This window comes from Hyperolius riggenbachi, chromosome 1 (assembly GCF_040937935.1).
Source record: "Hyperolius riggenbachi isolate aHypRig1 chromosome 1, aHypRig1.pri, whole genome shotgun sequence".
Lineage (NCBI taxonomy): Eukaryota > Metazoa > Chordata > Amphibia > Anura > Hyperoliidae > Hyperolius > Hyperolius riggenbachi.
Genome location: NC_090646.1, coordinates 431145453 through 431161069, shown reverse-complemented (window position 1 = coordinate 431161069; position 15617 = coordinate 431145453). Strand labels below are relative to the sequence as shown.

Here is a 15617-nt window from a genome sequence, read left to right as displayed (position 1 = left end):
TGACTGAGGTTTGGGCTGGTCCTCACTCCTCTGTCCCGGCCTCTTAAAAATTCCCTGTTTCTTAAACTGAAAAGGTTTACGTCTACTGGGGAATTGTTTACCTCTTTCAGCTGAGCGGGAAAGAATATTCTCTAATTCACTCCCGAAAAGCAAATTCCCCTCAAAGGGAACCGAACATAATTTGTTTTTAGATGTTAAGTCTCCCTCCCAGGTCTTGAGCCAAAGCGCTCTCCTGGCAGAATTGATAAGAGCCGTAGTGCGGGCCGAAACCCTAATAATTTCCACCGCTGCGTCTGCCAGAAAAGCCACTGACTTCAAGACCACCGGCAGAGACTTGACATATGTATTCAAGGCTTTACCAGAAGAAATATGTGAAATTAAATTTTCCATCCATACTTTCAAATTTCTGGATATACAAGTAGCTGCCACACTTGGTAAGAATGCAAACGAGGCAGACTCCCAAGCTTTCTTGAGTAGTAAATCGATTCTTTTATCCATAACATCTCTAAGCACCCCCGCGTCCTCAAAGGAGAGGTCCGCATTTTTTGAATGTTTCGACAATGAAGCATCAATCTTTGGACATTTTGTAAATTTTTCCATATCTGACTGAGCAAACGGATATTTTCTCTTTGCCAACTTTGGGATAAACAACCGTCGCTCTGGCTCCTGCCATTGCGATGCAATAATGTCTTTAAGAGCCTGGTGAAAGGGAAACACTCTACCCGTTTGCTGCGCCAGACCAGAATACACCTGATCCTGAACAGAAAGTTCCCTTTGAACCTCCGGAATTTGTTCAGTGGTGTATACAGCTTTAAGTAATTCATTAACCTCCTCTGTATTACATAAAAATCTTGCTGGCTTTTTGCACTCCTCATCCGAGTCCTCCTCTGACTGATCGTTCTCTCCTTCCTCAAGCTCAGAGAAATTGCCCCTGCTTCCCAAATCCTCCCTCTCCTCCTCCTCCTCTTCGTCCTCCCTCAGGGCCCCCCCCAAATTCAACGGGTAACTGAGATGGGCCCGCAGGAGGATCTGATTCGCCCAATTCACCTGAAAAAGGAGGAGGAATGGTCACAATAGGAGCAGCAGAAGGTTCCGCTTCCGAGACCCCCGTGGAAACTGGCAAAATAGACTCTTTAAATTTGCTTTAAGTTTCCGACATATCCTTATTGACTGAACGCATAACATTTTTTAAAAATAGCAGATGACTCAGAGGCTACAACCGCATCAATACATTTCTGACACAAACTCTTCCTATAACTAGAAGACAATTTGGACAGACATTGGCAACATCTCCTAGATCTAGGCCTATCACTAGAGCCACCAGATTTAGACTCCACTTTGGCCTGAAAAAATAATAGAGACAAGGAAACTTCATTACAATACTTAACTCCATGGTAAGTTTCCTTAAGGGAGAAGAAATCTCCCACTCACCCCACCATCTGACTGTTTGGCTGTGGAGGCTGAGGATGTGGATGCCGCCGATGCTGCAGTTGCTGTCATAGCTGCCGGTGCACTGCTCAGGGACGCGGAAGCCGCAGGTGCGTTTGCCGACTCCATCATGCCCCATGGCGGCCTCTCCCCGGCGTCCTTTCATCTGCGCATCCGCCTGACCTCACTTCCGGAACTTCCCTCCTCCCGGAAGTGCGTCATGCGCCCCACCACTGCGTCCTCCGTCAAAGCCAGCATCACGCAGGAGGAAGGAAACTGGCACACCCTGCTCCACCCGAGGGCGTCCAGGATAATGGCGGCGGCAGCACGTTCTTCCTGACTCTCCCAGTCCTTCGGCTCACTAAGGTACCACCGCCTAGGCTACAAAAAAACTCACCCTCCGGTGAGAAAAAAAACAAGAAATAGGAGCTACCTTTCCGTGTGTTTCCGGGCGGAAACACAAATACACTAAGGTTAGAGGGAGGGCGGGAGCATTTAATACTTTTCTGATGTGTTTCAGCAGGTGTCTGGGCGTGCCCAAACTCCTGAAGGACGTGTCCCAGCTGAGGGTTGGAGAAAAATTATTTAAAGTAAACTGTGGCGGTAAAAGATGAAACGGGAGATTGAGTGTAGCTGGGGAGGAGGAGAGGGAGAGTAAGTAAAGTTGGGGAGTGTGGGGAGTGAGTGAAGTTGGGGTGGAGTCCTCAAAATTCAAAGACTACACCACAGCGTGCCTAGCACATTCTAACCAATGCAAAAAAACGCAATAGTGATTGAAGGTTTTTTTTTTTTGTTTTTTTTTTTTTAGTCCTTACCTACTTCCTCTCACCACTCTCTTTGTGCCTGTGTTGTAACGCCTGTTTTTAACGCCTATGCCACTTGTGACGCAGCCACTTAGTGAGCAAGCTCAGTACTGAGTCCTGAAGCTGACCAAATACCTCCTGTTGCAGCTAGTCCCTCCCCCTAGCCAATTGCCTGCTGCAAAACAAACTAGAGGGAAAAGAAAAAAAAAAATTGTACTTTTAAAAGCTGACACTTGCTGCTTAATATCAGATGAACCACAACAGACAATCCACCAGATATTGCAGCAGCAAAAAACAATATACAAACAGCAATGTAATATAATTAGTGCTCACAATTCCCAGCAGTGAAGTGAAGCAGCCCTTTACCAAGATTAGAGGTTTGGCCTACAGCAGTGAAGCAGTGTGAGCAGTGAAACACATAAAAAACTAAAGCGGCAGGTGGGGGCGGAGTTTTGTACGCACAGTGGAGCGGAAGAACTGTCACTTCCTCCCCGATAATAATGACGACGATTGCTGTTAGAACGGGCCACAGGGGGGCGCTAGAGGGGGGAGGATGGTGCTGTGAAAAAGTCACACAGCACCAGTAGTAAAATAATTTAAAAGTTTATCCAGACCAGGTCAGGGGTACTTTAAGCCCAATTTGCTGGCATGCGTAGTCATTATTACACACCAGTGGGGCAGCACGGTGGTGTAGTAGTTAGTGCTCTTGCCTTGCACTGCTGGGTCCCCGGTTTGAATCCCAGCCAAGTTAACATCTGCAAGGAGTTTGTATGTTCTCCCCGTGTCAGTGTGGGTTTCCTCTCACATCCCAAAAACATACAGATAAGTTAATTGGCTTCCCCCTAAATTGGCCCTAGACTACATTACATACAATACACGATATAGACATATGACTATGGGTAGAGACTAGATTGTGAGCTCCTCTGAGGGACAGTTAGTGACAAAACTATCTATACACTGTACAGTGCTACATAAAATGTCGGCGCTATAATGAATACTAAATAATAACTTTCCCCTTTTAACACATTTTCCAGATTCTACTACCATATTAACCTCCCTGGCGGTATAATTCCCGCGGCTGCGCAGCCGAGGGAGGGTTTTTTTTAGCATGTAGCTAGCCTAGCTACATGCTTCCCCCCTCCCCACGGCGTCCGCCCGTCCCCTCCGATCGCCGCTTGCCCATAAGGTAATCTCGTTCTGAACGGGATTTCCTTGAGGGCTTCCCCCGTCGCCATGGCGACGAACGGAGTGACGTCACAGGGAGTCCCAATTCACCCCATAGCGCAGCCTGGCGGCGATTGGCCAGGCTGCACAAGAGGTAAGCGGGGGAGGGGGGCTGTATCCGCGGCGGGTAGCGGCGCATTGGCGGCGGCGATCAGACCAAACACGCAGCTAGCAAAGTGCTAGCTGCGTGTTTGAAATAAAAAAAAAATTATGTAGGTAACGGGGTTACCGCCAAGGAGGTTAAGACTTTTTTAAAGCTACTTTCCTATGCCGGCCATTTATGAACACTGGTCTTAAGGCATTACCAAATCTTTGCCTCCATCCCGCACGGAAGTCTAAAGGCATCTCTCCGACAAAACTTTCATAAAGACGCCTTTAGATGTTGGCAATATGTGGATACAATCTTTTGGAAATTCCTAAAAGACATGGCAGTCAAATTTTGTTCAGCAGAAAAACATCTTTAGACATATGCAGATGGACTTTCGGATAAGTCTAAACAAATTTTACGTACCTTTGGCTTCTTCCAGCCCATAGCAGCCGTCTGGTGCCCTCACCGCAGTCCCGGTCCTCCGCGTTGTCTCACTGGCTGCCTGTGAAAAATTGCCAACCCGCTGGCAGGTCAAGCCTTCTGCGCCTGATCTTCACGGGTGGCCAGCGGGACAACGCGGAGGACCAGGGCTCCAGCAAGGGCACAAGACAGCGGGTTGGGAGAAGCCCCAAAGTATTCTCTAGCCATGTCTGCCTTATGTACCTTCTACAGAGTAGAAATTGTCTGTAAAACTTAGCTGTGGAAAGTCCAATCTACCGCCGGTAAGGCTGATGTGATATCCCCTAATACTTCAATTTGTCTAATTTAAAGGAGGTTAGGTTTATCAGGAGCTCTGCTGTTTCTGTATTTATTGGATTTATTTAGCATCAACATATTACATAGCACTGGATAATAAATGTTTACAGACAATGACAATAGGGGTGAATGAGGTAATAAACAGTGGTTATAGCAATAGGCGATGCAGAGGTTGCAACCGCCTCAGGGTCCTTGAGCCACCCTTTATCTATCTTACTAGCCTTTTATTGGTGTTATGCTTATAACGTACACCTCTGTGCATTTAATAGTAGTAACCCTTAAGGCTGGGTTCACATATGACATGGCGTAAAAGGCTGCATTTTAGGTGAAGTTTTAGGTTAATGTTATGTGGGGGTTTTTTTGTGTTTTTGCTGCATTTTTGGCAGAGTTTGTGTTTTAACGCAGATGCGGTTTTTAAATTTATGCAAATCACTAAGAAGAGAACATGAAGTGGAAATACTTCAGAATATATATCACAGAAACGATGATCCAGGAGCACCAGCAAATCTTCAAAGGTAGTGTGCCAAGCCCTCACCCCCATACCAAGGGGTCAATACAGTAAGAACCTCCAAGGACCAGCACCACACAAAGTATTAATAGCTCAGTGAACTTTTATTGCAGCATATAGCAATTATAATTTATATATCTCATCAGAAATGCAATCCTGTTAGTGTCCATTTACTGATTTTTTTTGTCAAAAAAAAAAAATTCACTTTTTTTGCTTATTCTATATGCCTCCCTCCCCCTGCCAATCAGCCTATGACAGCGGATTATTTTTCTGCCTGCCAGGGGGACAGCCCAGTCTGACTCAGCTGAGGCACATGGGATGCACCGAGCCACTACCCCATTTGGCAAACCCAACACAAGTACACGACTAGCTTCAGACCAAACATTTATTTTACATAAAAACATTAAAAACAATACTAAATCCAGAGTCTGATGACATCTCCCAGCAGGTCAGCATTTTGATTGGTTAAAACAAATAAAAAAAGTTGTTTTCTCCCCTAGCAAAGTCTTTAAAAAAAAAAAAAAAAAAAAAAAAGTTACACTGAAGGATAACTGGCTGATGTAGCAATTCCACAGTGATTCTTCTTGTCCTTGGCAATCTTGATGTATCCTTTGTCTCCCCATTTAGTGCTCCAGCTGGGGGAGGGGGGGGGGGAGAAGGAAAAAAAAAAAAAGTTACAAAATGTCATTTGTATTTCAAGCAGCATTCGTTTACAACAGGGGTGCCCACACTTTCAGCTCATGAGCTACTATAAAATTTGCAGAGTCCAGATCTACCAACATTTAGGTAGCTAGGTATGGGTGCCTTCAGTATAGGGGTAGCCAGGTATAGTGTAGGGGCCTTAAGTATAAATAAGCCCCCCCCCCCCCCCCCCAAAAAAAAAAAAGTGTACCAGAGCCGAGTAAAAGTATATACCTGGGGCTTCCTCCAGGCCCATCCACAGATCGCTCCCACGCTGCCGTCCGCAGCCTGTACACCACTTACTCAGCTCTGGTTTCCTTTAAAAATGCCAAGTTAAAGAAAACCCAACTAGCTTGGAAATAAGTTTCAATGCCAGACATGCCAAAAGTAGTCTAGCTTACCTTTGATGCACCAGCTTTTTTTTTTTTTTTTTTAGATACTAAGCTAGCACTGCTACAACACTCTGCAATCATAGTTTTCATGCCCAACACCACACATGTAGCAGAGCGCTTCACTGATCACTAGAGATGGTCAAGGCATGCAAGATGTCAGCTTGGAACTGGACAAGTCTAAACTACTTCCTTTTGGCCAAAGTTGTATGCAAGCCAGAATTGTTTGGATCTCATTAACCATCTACTGATTGCAGTATGAAAGCTGCTAGACGGCTTCTTACCAATGAAAGCTGTTAGGAGTGTAGCCCTACCTGTTTTTAACAATCCAGTACTTCTTTCCATCGTCAGTCCCTTCACGGCCATAGCCAACAACAAGAACACCATGGTCCAGTTCTGAGCTGCTGCACTGGGGTTCATAGTAGATTCCTATGAGGCAAGTTAGATTGGAGAATGTTAAGTCATTAATTTTTCTTCTAATTTTTTTATGTGGGGGGGCTTAGCGCTGGAGAATACATACCTCGTTCATAGAACTGGAAGGATTCATGTCCGGCGTCAATTGCAACAGAGATTGGGCCAACTGATGCCACTGCAGTCATGAGGTGCTTTTCGTTTCCAGATTCAATATCCACAAAACCAGTATCATTGGCAGCAATATTAGCAGGGTCGAATTTGCAATCCTGCTCATCCTAAATACAAAAAAAAAAAAATTTAATTGCTGTTAACAGCATTAAGCATTTCACATTGACAGCAAAATGAGTTTAGTGTGCCACTAAATAATCCAGTTGACAAAAGCAAGCACCTTGCAGTTGCAAAGTAACAATCAAGCATTTGTAAGCCACGTCTGAACTTAAAGCAGAATGAATCCCAGCATTTCTTTGCTCTACCAGATTTACAGATTATATACAACCAGCTTTTTTTTACTAGAACAGAATTTAAAGGGTTACACACAGGACTTAGAAGTTCCCTGCCAGCAACACTAGATGCATCAGAACTTGAGATAATGTTATCTTGTATTTAATTGTATCAAGTGAGGAATGTAAAACACTTCAGGCTCTGTTGAACAGAGTCAGACAATCAGAAAGCATTTCTGCTTAAGTTAGATGAAATTTGCCTTCTTAAAACAGAAGGAAATTGCAATAATTCAGCTATAAGTGAACATTTGTGGATACCTACAATGCAGCACTACTGAATATGCAAATTATCCCTTTTCACCCTTGTAAGCATCCAGAACCAGTGGTGTATAGCAAGCCTATAGCTTTAATTACACAGCTACACCAACCCCACATGTAGACAGCTGTATGGGATAGTGCTTGGACCAGTACAACTGAGTAAAGGTGCATACACACACAGACCATAGTCTTAGGAAAATGAAAGATCAGACACCAATTTTACCCCCTTCCATGTAGTATGAGAGCCATACTCTACAGTTTATTCTTATTGAGCTGAACTCCATCACAGAAATATTTGCAAGATGCTGAACACAAAGATGCTGTACACATTCAAAAGTTCAGTATTTGCAAAAGATTGTTTCTGCAAAATGCATTCATAGTCTGATATCTGCAGATCCTCATACACACCTTGTTAGACATTCATCTGCAGGTCAGACAATCTGCAGATCTGAAGATACATCCTGGTGGATCTGATCTGCAGATGAATGCCTGTTAAACAAGGTGTGTATGAGGATCTGCAGATAAGACTATGAATGCATTTTGCAGGAATGGATCTTTTGCATGCGTACAGCATCTGTGTGTGCAGCATCTTGCAAAGATTTCTGTCTGATGGGAGAGTTCCGCTCCATAGAATAGACTGAAGGTATGGCTCTCATACTACATGGAAGGGGGTAAAATTGGTCTGTGATCTTTCATTTTCCAAAGACTATGGCCTGATGTGTGTATGCACGCTAAGTTAGAACATGGATAAAACAGTTAATAAAAAGGCAAAGTCAGCTCAGAGAAAAAAAAAAAAAAAAAAAAAAAAAAAAAAAGTATAATTTCAGAATACTAATACACAAAAACAATGATAATTATTCAGCATATAAAAAGTAGGAACACATGATGATTATTATGTGAGGGTTTTATACCGCTTTAATGTGCAATATGGTACAGTTAAGGGGGGCTGCCAAGGAAAGACATTTCCCTGACAAGCATACTACATAGGTCACAGCATCAACATTTACAGTTTTAGTCACAGGATGCAATTGGCTGCAGACATGCCAAACCCAGTTATTTCTGGACCATTTTCTTACCTTAGCAGTGTATGGATAGGATTCTTCAGAATCAATGCCTTTGCTGTCAACAACATACTGGAAAGCCTGATCCATCAGACCTCCATTGCAGCCTTCATTGCCTTCTGGTCTAGAGCAGTCAACAAGGTTTTGTTCGCTTAGTGACACCAGTTTTCCATACTTTCTGAAGTGCTGTCCTTCCAATGCACCAGTGGCACTGAAAGCCCAGCATGAGCCACACTGACCCTAAACAGAACACACAAGTTTTAGTAAATCGTGCAGCTGTAATCTTAAATCATACATGTTTGCATAGCCAGATGTGTTTAGATACCTGATCTTTGACATCAGTCACAAAGCCTTTTTCACGCCAGTCAACCTGCTTGGGTGCCTCATAGTTAGCTGGCTCCATAAATACATATTTGCTGGTCTTATTGGGCATATGTTTGTAACCATTCACCTGCAGTTTGAATTCTTCATTGGTCTAAAGAAAAAATAAATAGGATTTAATACACATGCAAATCAAAGCGTGATCCTTAGAACATTGCACTGTAATGAGGCAAGTTCATATCATTTACCAATAGCAGTGGACTGCAGACAATACGTGGGTTGTAATAAAGTGGACCGGAACTCTTGCACAGGAGAAAAAACGAGAAATGCACCCTGTATGCATTTTGAGAGCGTTTCAGCTGACTATTCCGCCTCATTTGTGTCTAATTACAAGCTGTAATTTGATCCCTCTCCTGTGTCACATGACTGCCTATGGCAGATAAGCTCATTTGAAAGCACAGGCTGTAAACAATATGTCTGCTTCCATGAATCAGGAAGCAGAAACTGCACGTTTATTTTAGGATTTGTATCAAAGGTTTTGTCTAAATGTTATGCCTCTTTTAGAGCAGAGATGGTCTGAGTTCAGGCCCACTTTAATAGGACTCATTTTTAGGTCTACACTGGCTACATTGGAGAGGTTAGCAAAACTGGCATGCTACGCTTAGCCAATGCACAGGGGAACAGATGGGGGCTCCAACTCATGCCAAAGAAAATATGCACTGTAGCAACTACTAGTCAACCTCATTTTGATGAGAGAGAAAGAAAACCCCCAAGGGATACCCACACACACTACTTAGACTTCTATACAGGGTTTTAAAGGCACTTTGAGCCTGTTGGCCATCTCACAACACTAAAGGCTTGTTCACACTAAGAGCGTTTTTTTTAAGCTCTGGCGAGTAAAATAGCTTTAAAAGCGCTTGAGCAATGTTGCACTATGTGAGTGTTCTCACACGAGCAAAGTCTTACTTAGCCATCTGTCTCTACCCACAGGATATGCTCCATCTTCTTGCCTCAGGAAGCTAATCACTCCCACAAAACACGCATTTTACTGGAGCATGTAAATTAATTGTTTTGCTGAAAACTGATTGGCATTTTCTTGTGTCTGCTCGGAGGTGGCATGTCCTCCACTACCTCCTCACTTTTAAACGTTTTAGCTTTTTATCCTTCTGGCACCTCTGTATCCATACTACATTATACATATCCACCCTTGGTGGAGAGGTGTTAACCCCTTTTTCCTTGATCTACAGAGAGAGACTTAAGGTAGCCATACACTGGTCGATTTGCCATTAGATCGACCAGCTGACAGATCCCTATCTGATCGAATCAGATCAGAGAGGGATCGTATGGCTGCCTTTACTGCAAACAGATTGTGAATCGATTTCAGCCTGAAACTGATCACAATCTGTTGAGCTGCTCCTGCCGCCTGTGCCCCCCGTATACATTACCTGAAGCTGGCTCCCGGGCGTCTTCTCCGCGCTGCACCACTCTGTTCTTGCTCCATCCCGGCGCTTCCTGTGTCACTCCGTGACCAGCAAGTTCAAATAGAGCGCCCTCTATTTGAACTTCCTGGTCACTGCAGTGACTCAGGAAGCGCCGGGATGGAGCCGGAACAGAGCGGTGCAGCGCGGAGAAGACGCCCGGGAGCCAGCGTCAGGTAATGTATACCTGATCGGATGGGCCGCCGCTAGCGACGCGCACCCTACCCGCGGGCGATTGAGGGTAATTTCCCGCACGGCGCGATCGACGGACCGATCCGATTTCGGGAGGAAATCGGATCGGCGGGTGCGTTTAGCGCGAACGATTGGCAGCAGATTTGATCCCAGGATCGAATCTGCTGTCGAAACGGCCACGAATCGGGCCAGTGTATGGCCACCTTTAAGCCTGAGTGGGGACAGGTCTAATCTCCCCACCTGCTTTTACAGCAGTTGCCTGTGCAGTAACCCTGACTTGTGAGTATATTGCGCACACACCTTCATTTACTAGTGCATAGTACACTATGTTGGGCTCTGTGTGCCTGTTTTGTTTGTCACATGAGCAAAGCTTACTTTTGAGTGCAAACACGGGTCCTGCACTAATGCGAAGTATAGGGAAATTGCTTGAAAAAGCTATTCGGCAAGCTTTTTCTCTTCAAAGTGCAGATCGCTCAAAAAAAGCGCAGGGAAAAGCCCTTACAAAAGCGCTCTGTACTATGTGAACAAGGCCTTAGTGCTGACTGACCATGGCTTTGCATGGGAAATGTAGACAATGCTTGAGCTGACACAAGATATGGTTACACATAGCGAAGCAGGAAAAAGGGCACCCAAGGTAGTCACAGGCAGCAAAGATAAGAGCCAAGCTTATCAGCAATAGATTGACATGGACGCCCAGGGTAGCTGTACAGGCTAGACACTAAGTGTGCGCAAGGCCTTAACAGAGCAGTGTTGCTTGGTACACAACAGAAATATAGCTGAACGCAACTCTCCTAATAAAAAGTAGCAAGTTTTACCTTAGTGAGCAAATGCTGATAAGAGCTAAAAGTCAGTCTGAGCCTTAAAACTCATCTAGTACTTACCAGATCTCCAAACTGGTTCATTGCAAGTGTGTAAGTGTGCTTTCCCTCACGGTATTCCATATTGTGCTTCATGATCTTATAGGCATTTTTCTCCCATATCGTCCTCCGAACAATAACTTCCCTCTGAAAAAGATTTTACGGTTAACCATGTTTATTTGCATGCTTATCAAAGCATTCATGTACAAAATCTTGTTATAGTAAAACTAAATGTCCAGGTCAAGCACCAGTATATGGGCGTAAGCATGTTTCCACTTGTGCAGTACGAAGATGAATTTGCATGCGGATGCAAATTTTAATGCAAATATGCAAATTTAACGATGTCGGTGCATGTGTGTGCTTTTACATTGATTTTTAGGCAAAATGTACATGAATTTGCATGGAAAAATTGTATAGTGAAAACACATGCGAATTTCCTATTAAATACATAGTATTAGAATCTCACACCACCTTGCAGTGTACGAATTCTGGTGGCTTTGCTGTGCAGATTTTTCCTGCACAGAAAACCAAAGAATTCCTGACAAGTGGAAACAGGCCCATCCACTTGTATTGTTATGCAAATCTGCGTGCAGATTCACGATAGTGGAAACGAGCCCTAGCATTATATTAAACCCTTAACAGAACTATTCTAGTAAACCTGTTTTGGGCACCTGTAGTATTCTGTATTCAGCTATTGTGAAAAGTAGGCAGGTGCATGTATAATTAGTTGGCTGTAGCCAGACTGGTTGCAAACTGTGGCCTGCTCACTACCACACTACTCTGGGCCAGCATGGATTTAAAAAAAAAAAAAAAAAAAAAAAAAAAAACACGCAAGCACACCAGCAGGTGAGACCTAAGCTAAGCTGTGTAAAGGTGGCCATACACTGGCCCGATTCCCGGCCGTTTCGACAGCAGATTCGATCCTGGGATCGAATCTGCTGCCAATCGTTCGCGGTAAACGCCGACGACGATCCGATTTCCTCCCGAAATCGGATCGGTCCGTCGATCCGAAATTACCCTCGATCGCCCGCGGGTAAAGTGCGCGTCGCTAGCGGCGGCCGATCCGATGAAAAATACATTACCTGATGCGGGCTCCCGGGCGTCTTCTCAGCACTGCACCCGCTCCATCCCGGCGCTTCCTGGGTCACTGCAGTGACCCAGGAAGTTCAAATAGAGGGCGCTCTATTTGAACTTCCTGGTCACGGAGTAACACAGGAAGCGCCGGGATGGAGCCGGAACAGAGCCGTGCAATGCGGAGAAGATGCCCGGGAGCCAGCCTCAGGTAATGTATGCGCGGGGGGAGGACAGGCGGCAGGAGCAGCTGAACAGATTGTGATCGGTTTCAGGCTGAAATCGATTCACAATCTGTTTGCAGTAAAGGCAGCCATACGATCCCTCTCTGATCAGATAGGGATCTGTCAGCTGGTCGATCTGATGGCACATCGACCAGTGTATGGCTACCTTAAGCCACCACCTGATTACTCAGGGAATGGTCGATTTGTGACTTGCTTGTACATGGCTGCAATCCCCTTAAGGCAGGAGTCACATTTGTCTTAGTTTTCTGAAAAGTTTAGAAAGCTGAAAGACAAATGTGATCCCACCTCACAGCAGCTAATGCAATTTATTGGGGTGGGCGGTGGCGACCTGAATGCAATTGTCAGGAATCACATTTACCACGCTAATTGCTGTAAAAAAAAAAAAGAAAAAAACCCACACATGCACAAAACAATATTGCTAAGCACTACTGTTTTGCCACTTCAAGTGTGAATGGGCCCTAAAAAAGGTAGTTTGTAGCCTTTTACCCAACCTAAATGACATTAGTAGATTCTGCCAAGCTGTTTATGGACTGAGACCAGGGCCTGTACGTAAATTATGCCTGCCCTCCCAAAACAGAAGTTTGCCTTGTGAAAATAGAAGACATTTACAATTCAGGTTGGAGTGAGCATATGATCTCCCACAATGCATCACTGCTAAAAATGCAAATCATCCCTTTGTTGATTATGTCAGCTCTACATCAACTTGCATGGCACATGCAGCAGGGATGCATAAAGCAGGGCAACACAATGGGTAAGTGTAAAAATCTACCATGCTGCTATTGGGATGCTGTACTCGATGTTTGGCAACTGAAACAAGTTCAGCCTTCCACTGGGGGGGAAAAAAAACAACAAACAAAACAAACACCCACAACCAACTTACCTCTGAATATTTCTTATTATACATCCTTGTAAAGATGCCCCACGTTTCATCCATAATTGCTGGATCATTGTGAGGAAAAGCAAAGCCAGTTGCTAGGCACAAGCCAATAGCTACTACAAACAGCACCATGATTCAATCTGCAAACAGGGAAAGAGAAAACCTGTTACATACAAGTATGGTGTGTGTTTGTGGGGGGGGGGGGGGGTTGGAAAAAAACCAAAACCACACCTGCAACTTCCTCCGGCCCCATCACTCCCACACCATCCTCCCCATTTGTCTGCAACTGGCCCCAGTAAGTCATCCAGTCAGCTCAGCCCAGTCACACATGCTCCTGTCCCTGGGAGCATTCTGCACCTGTTTGTACCTAGGGCCACACAGGTGAAGGACTGACCAGGGCCAACTGCAGACAAATGAGGACAGCATGGGAGGGTTAAAGCTTGATGGAAGTCACAGGTATTTCCCCATCTCAGATATACTTTAAGACAGGGATCACACTTGAACCCACTAAAAACCTAAATTCTTAGCATGACAGTAATAGGAATTGCATGACAGTAATAGGAATTGCACACAGTGCAATGGTTTACAAAGAGTCTTTAGGAAAGCATAACTTGCATTTTCTTAAACAATGCCACAAGTGTGCCCATTGCCTAAAGGACAAGGCAATCCAGACAATGGAGTGTAAAGGAGGATGGGGGTTGGGTCATGGTAGGAACAAAGGTTCCCAACCCCCTCTCAGTAAACATTACTGCGGGATGATAACAGCCCCGATCTGCTAGTTCAAAAGTTTCTCTCCCCCTCCCCCAGTTACCAGATTATAGAATGTAGAAGCCCTCAGTTACCTACATCCTGTAGCATGGTCACCTGAGGAATTGGGTCCTTCATAAGGACACAAAAACGTTCAGCCTTTCTAGAGGTAACACAGCCCACCACCCCTAAACATTGTTGAGTGCCGAAGTGGCGCAATTCCAGAGCAGGTGTTCCGACAGCTGTACCCGTAATGTTGGGGAATAGGGCTCATCAAACACTCCAGCCGGGAGCAGCGAGGACGCCGGAAGACAGCAGGCTGCCCATCCCCAGCAGGAGGGGTGTTTGTGTCCCAGGCAGAGGATGCAGTCAGTCATCCATCCAGCTGATGACTGCAGCGCGCATCACACGCTCAGCTCACTGACCCTCCCGCTTATTATATAACAGCCCCATGCTAAGGAATGCGCGATGGAACCCGGCTGGCCACAGACCTGTGAGTGAGCGGCGGCCACTATACAGACGATCAGTAAGCAGCGGCATCGCTAGCCTTCAGCCGATACAGGAACTCCCTATGCACAGCCGTATGCACAGCGAGACACACATTCCTGCCATCATCACCTCTACATACCTGACCCCGGGATCTCTGGACTGGAGCTACAGGCATTGGAAGACGCCGGCGCGATTATATGGGGAATTTTCGGCCGCGCCTACATGGCCTACCCATTGGCTGAATCCTGTAATATGGGCGTATCCTACAAATGTGGGGTCATGTGATGGCTAGCGCGTGACTGCTTGTGTTGTTGTAGCTGGAGGGGAAGGGGGAGGGGCAAAGTGCACGCGTGTGGCCGGAGGTTGATTTTATGGGTCCCTCTCCATTGAAATTTGTGTTTATTCTAATACAGCATATACACGCAAATTTGTAATTAGTAAACTCGAAAGTGAGCAGCAAAATTGAGCATAGGGACAGACCGTCTCACCAGGAAAGGTTGGATAAATTGGGCTTATTTAGGGCCCTTTTTCACTACTGCTTGCTCTCCCACGCGGTGCATTCGCTCAAGCAGTACTTTCCACTAGTGGAAATTGCGATGTTTAACCATCGAGGATCGAGAACGAACATGGCGGTTTGGTACGGTGAAATCACCAGTTTGCCTCAGGTGGCAAATAGTCTAGAACCATCCCTGGTTGTATGGTGGTGAACAGGGACGGATCAAGACCAAGTTGTGCCTGGGGCAAGGTCAGGTTTTGGCGCCTAAAGGTCAGGTTTTGGCGCTTGGTTTCTGGCACTGAACCACGTGGTCCTGAATTCAAACACCAACACTACCAATATATCACTGAGGGGGATGCCTGTACAAGCATCATCTGAGATTATCAGGCTCAGACACACTATAAACGCTTTTCTGAGTGCTTTTTGACCATCAGAGCTTTCTGAGAGCTTTTTAAAAAACGCTCCCATTGACTTACAGTAAAATGGCAGTAAAATCCCTCATATTACATAGAAATTGTAAGATTGGATGAAAAAGGATCATTAAAGTGGCAACTAAAGATTCAATTTCTAGCAATCAGATAATTCTGATTAGAAGTGAAATATCGTAATACATTGTTCACTACACCATCAACGAACCAATCTTTGCTTCCTATCTATCAAAACTGACATGAAAATCCAAATTTTGGTTAGACGAAAATCCAATAATCGGACGATGATTATTTACAACCAATCCG

At 45.0% G+C, this 15617-nt stretch overlaps 1 protein-coding gene across 2 annotated transcripts; it reads right to left on the bottom strand.

Annotated features, from left to right (window-relative positions):
• Positions 1 to 5178: 5178 nt before the first annotated feature.
• CTSL (cathepsin L) lies at positions 5179 to 14631 on the bottom strand. 2 transcript variants are annotated; one of them, XM_068237253.1, is made up of 8 exons: positions 14527 to 14631; positions 13155 to 13291; positions 10983 to 11105; positions 8436 to 8585; positions 8126 to 8350; positions 6398 to 6566; positions 6192 to 6306; positions 5179 to 5442 (listed from the first exon to the last, which is right to left on the bottom strand). In XM_068237253.1, the coding sequence occupies exons 2-8, from the start codon at positions 13281 to 13283 to the stop codon at positions 5343 to 5345; spliced, it is 1011 nt and encodes a 336-aa protein (XP_068093354.1). In that variant the 5' UTR covers positions 13284 to 13291; positions 14527 to 14631; the 3' UTR covers positions 5179 to 5342. The 2 variants fall into 2 exon arrangements, with proteins under 2 accessions (XP_068093354.1, XP_068093363.1); XM_068237262.1 differs by lacking the exon at positions 14527 to 14631 and adding an exon at positions 14147 to 14230.
• Positions 14632 to 15617: the final 986 nt, after the last annotated feature.

Bases quoted from the DNA above. Each gene is read 5' to 3' on its own strand.
- CTSL (XM_068237253.1), bottom strand. From the start codon at position 13,283: ATGGTGCTGTTTGTAGTAGCTATTGGCTTGTGCCTAGCAACTGGCTTT. The intron at 8,586-10,982 runs GTAAGTACTAGA...TTTTTTCTTTAG, and splicing joins TGAACCAGTTTGGAGATCTG to ACCAATGAAGAATTCAAACT. The intron at 8,351-8,435 runs GTATCTAAACAC...TGTTCTGTTTAG, and splicing joins TGACTGATGTCAAAGATCAG to GGTCAGTGTGGCTCATGCTG.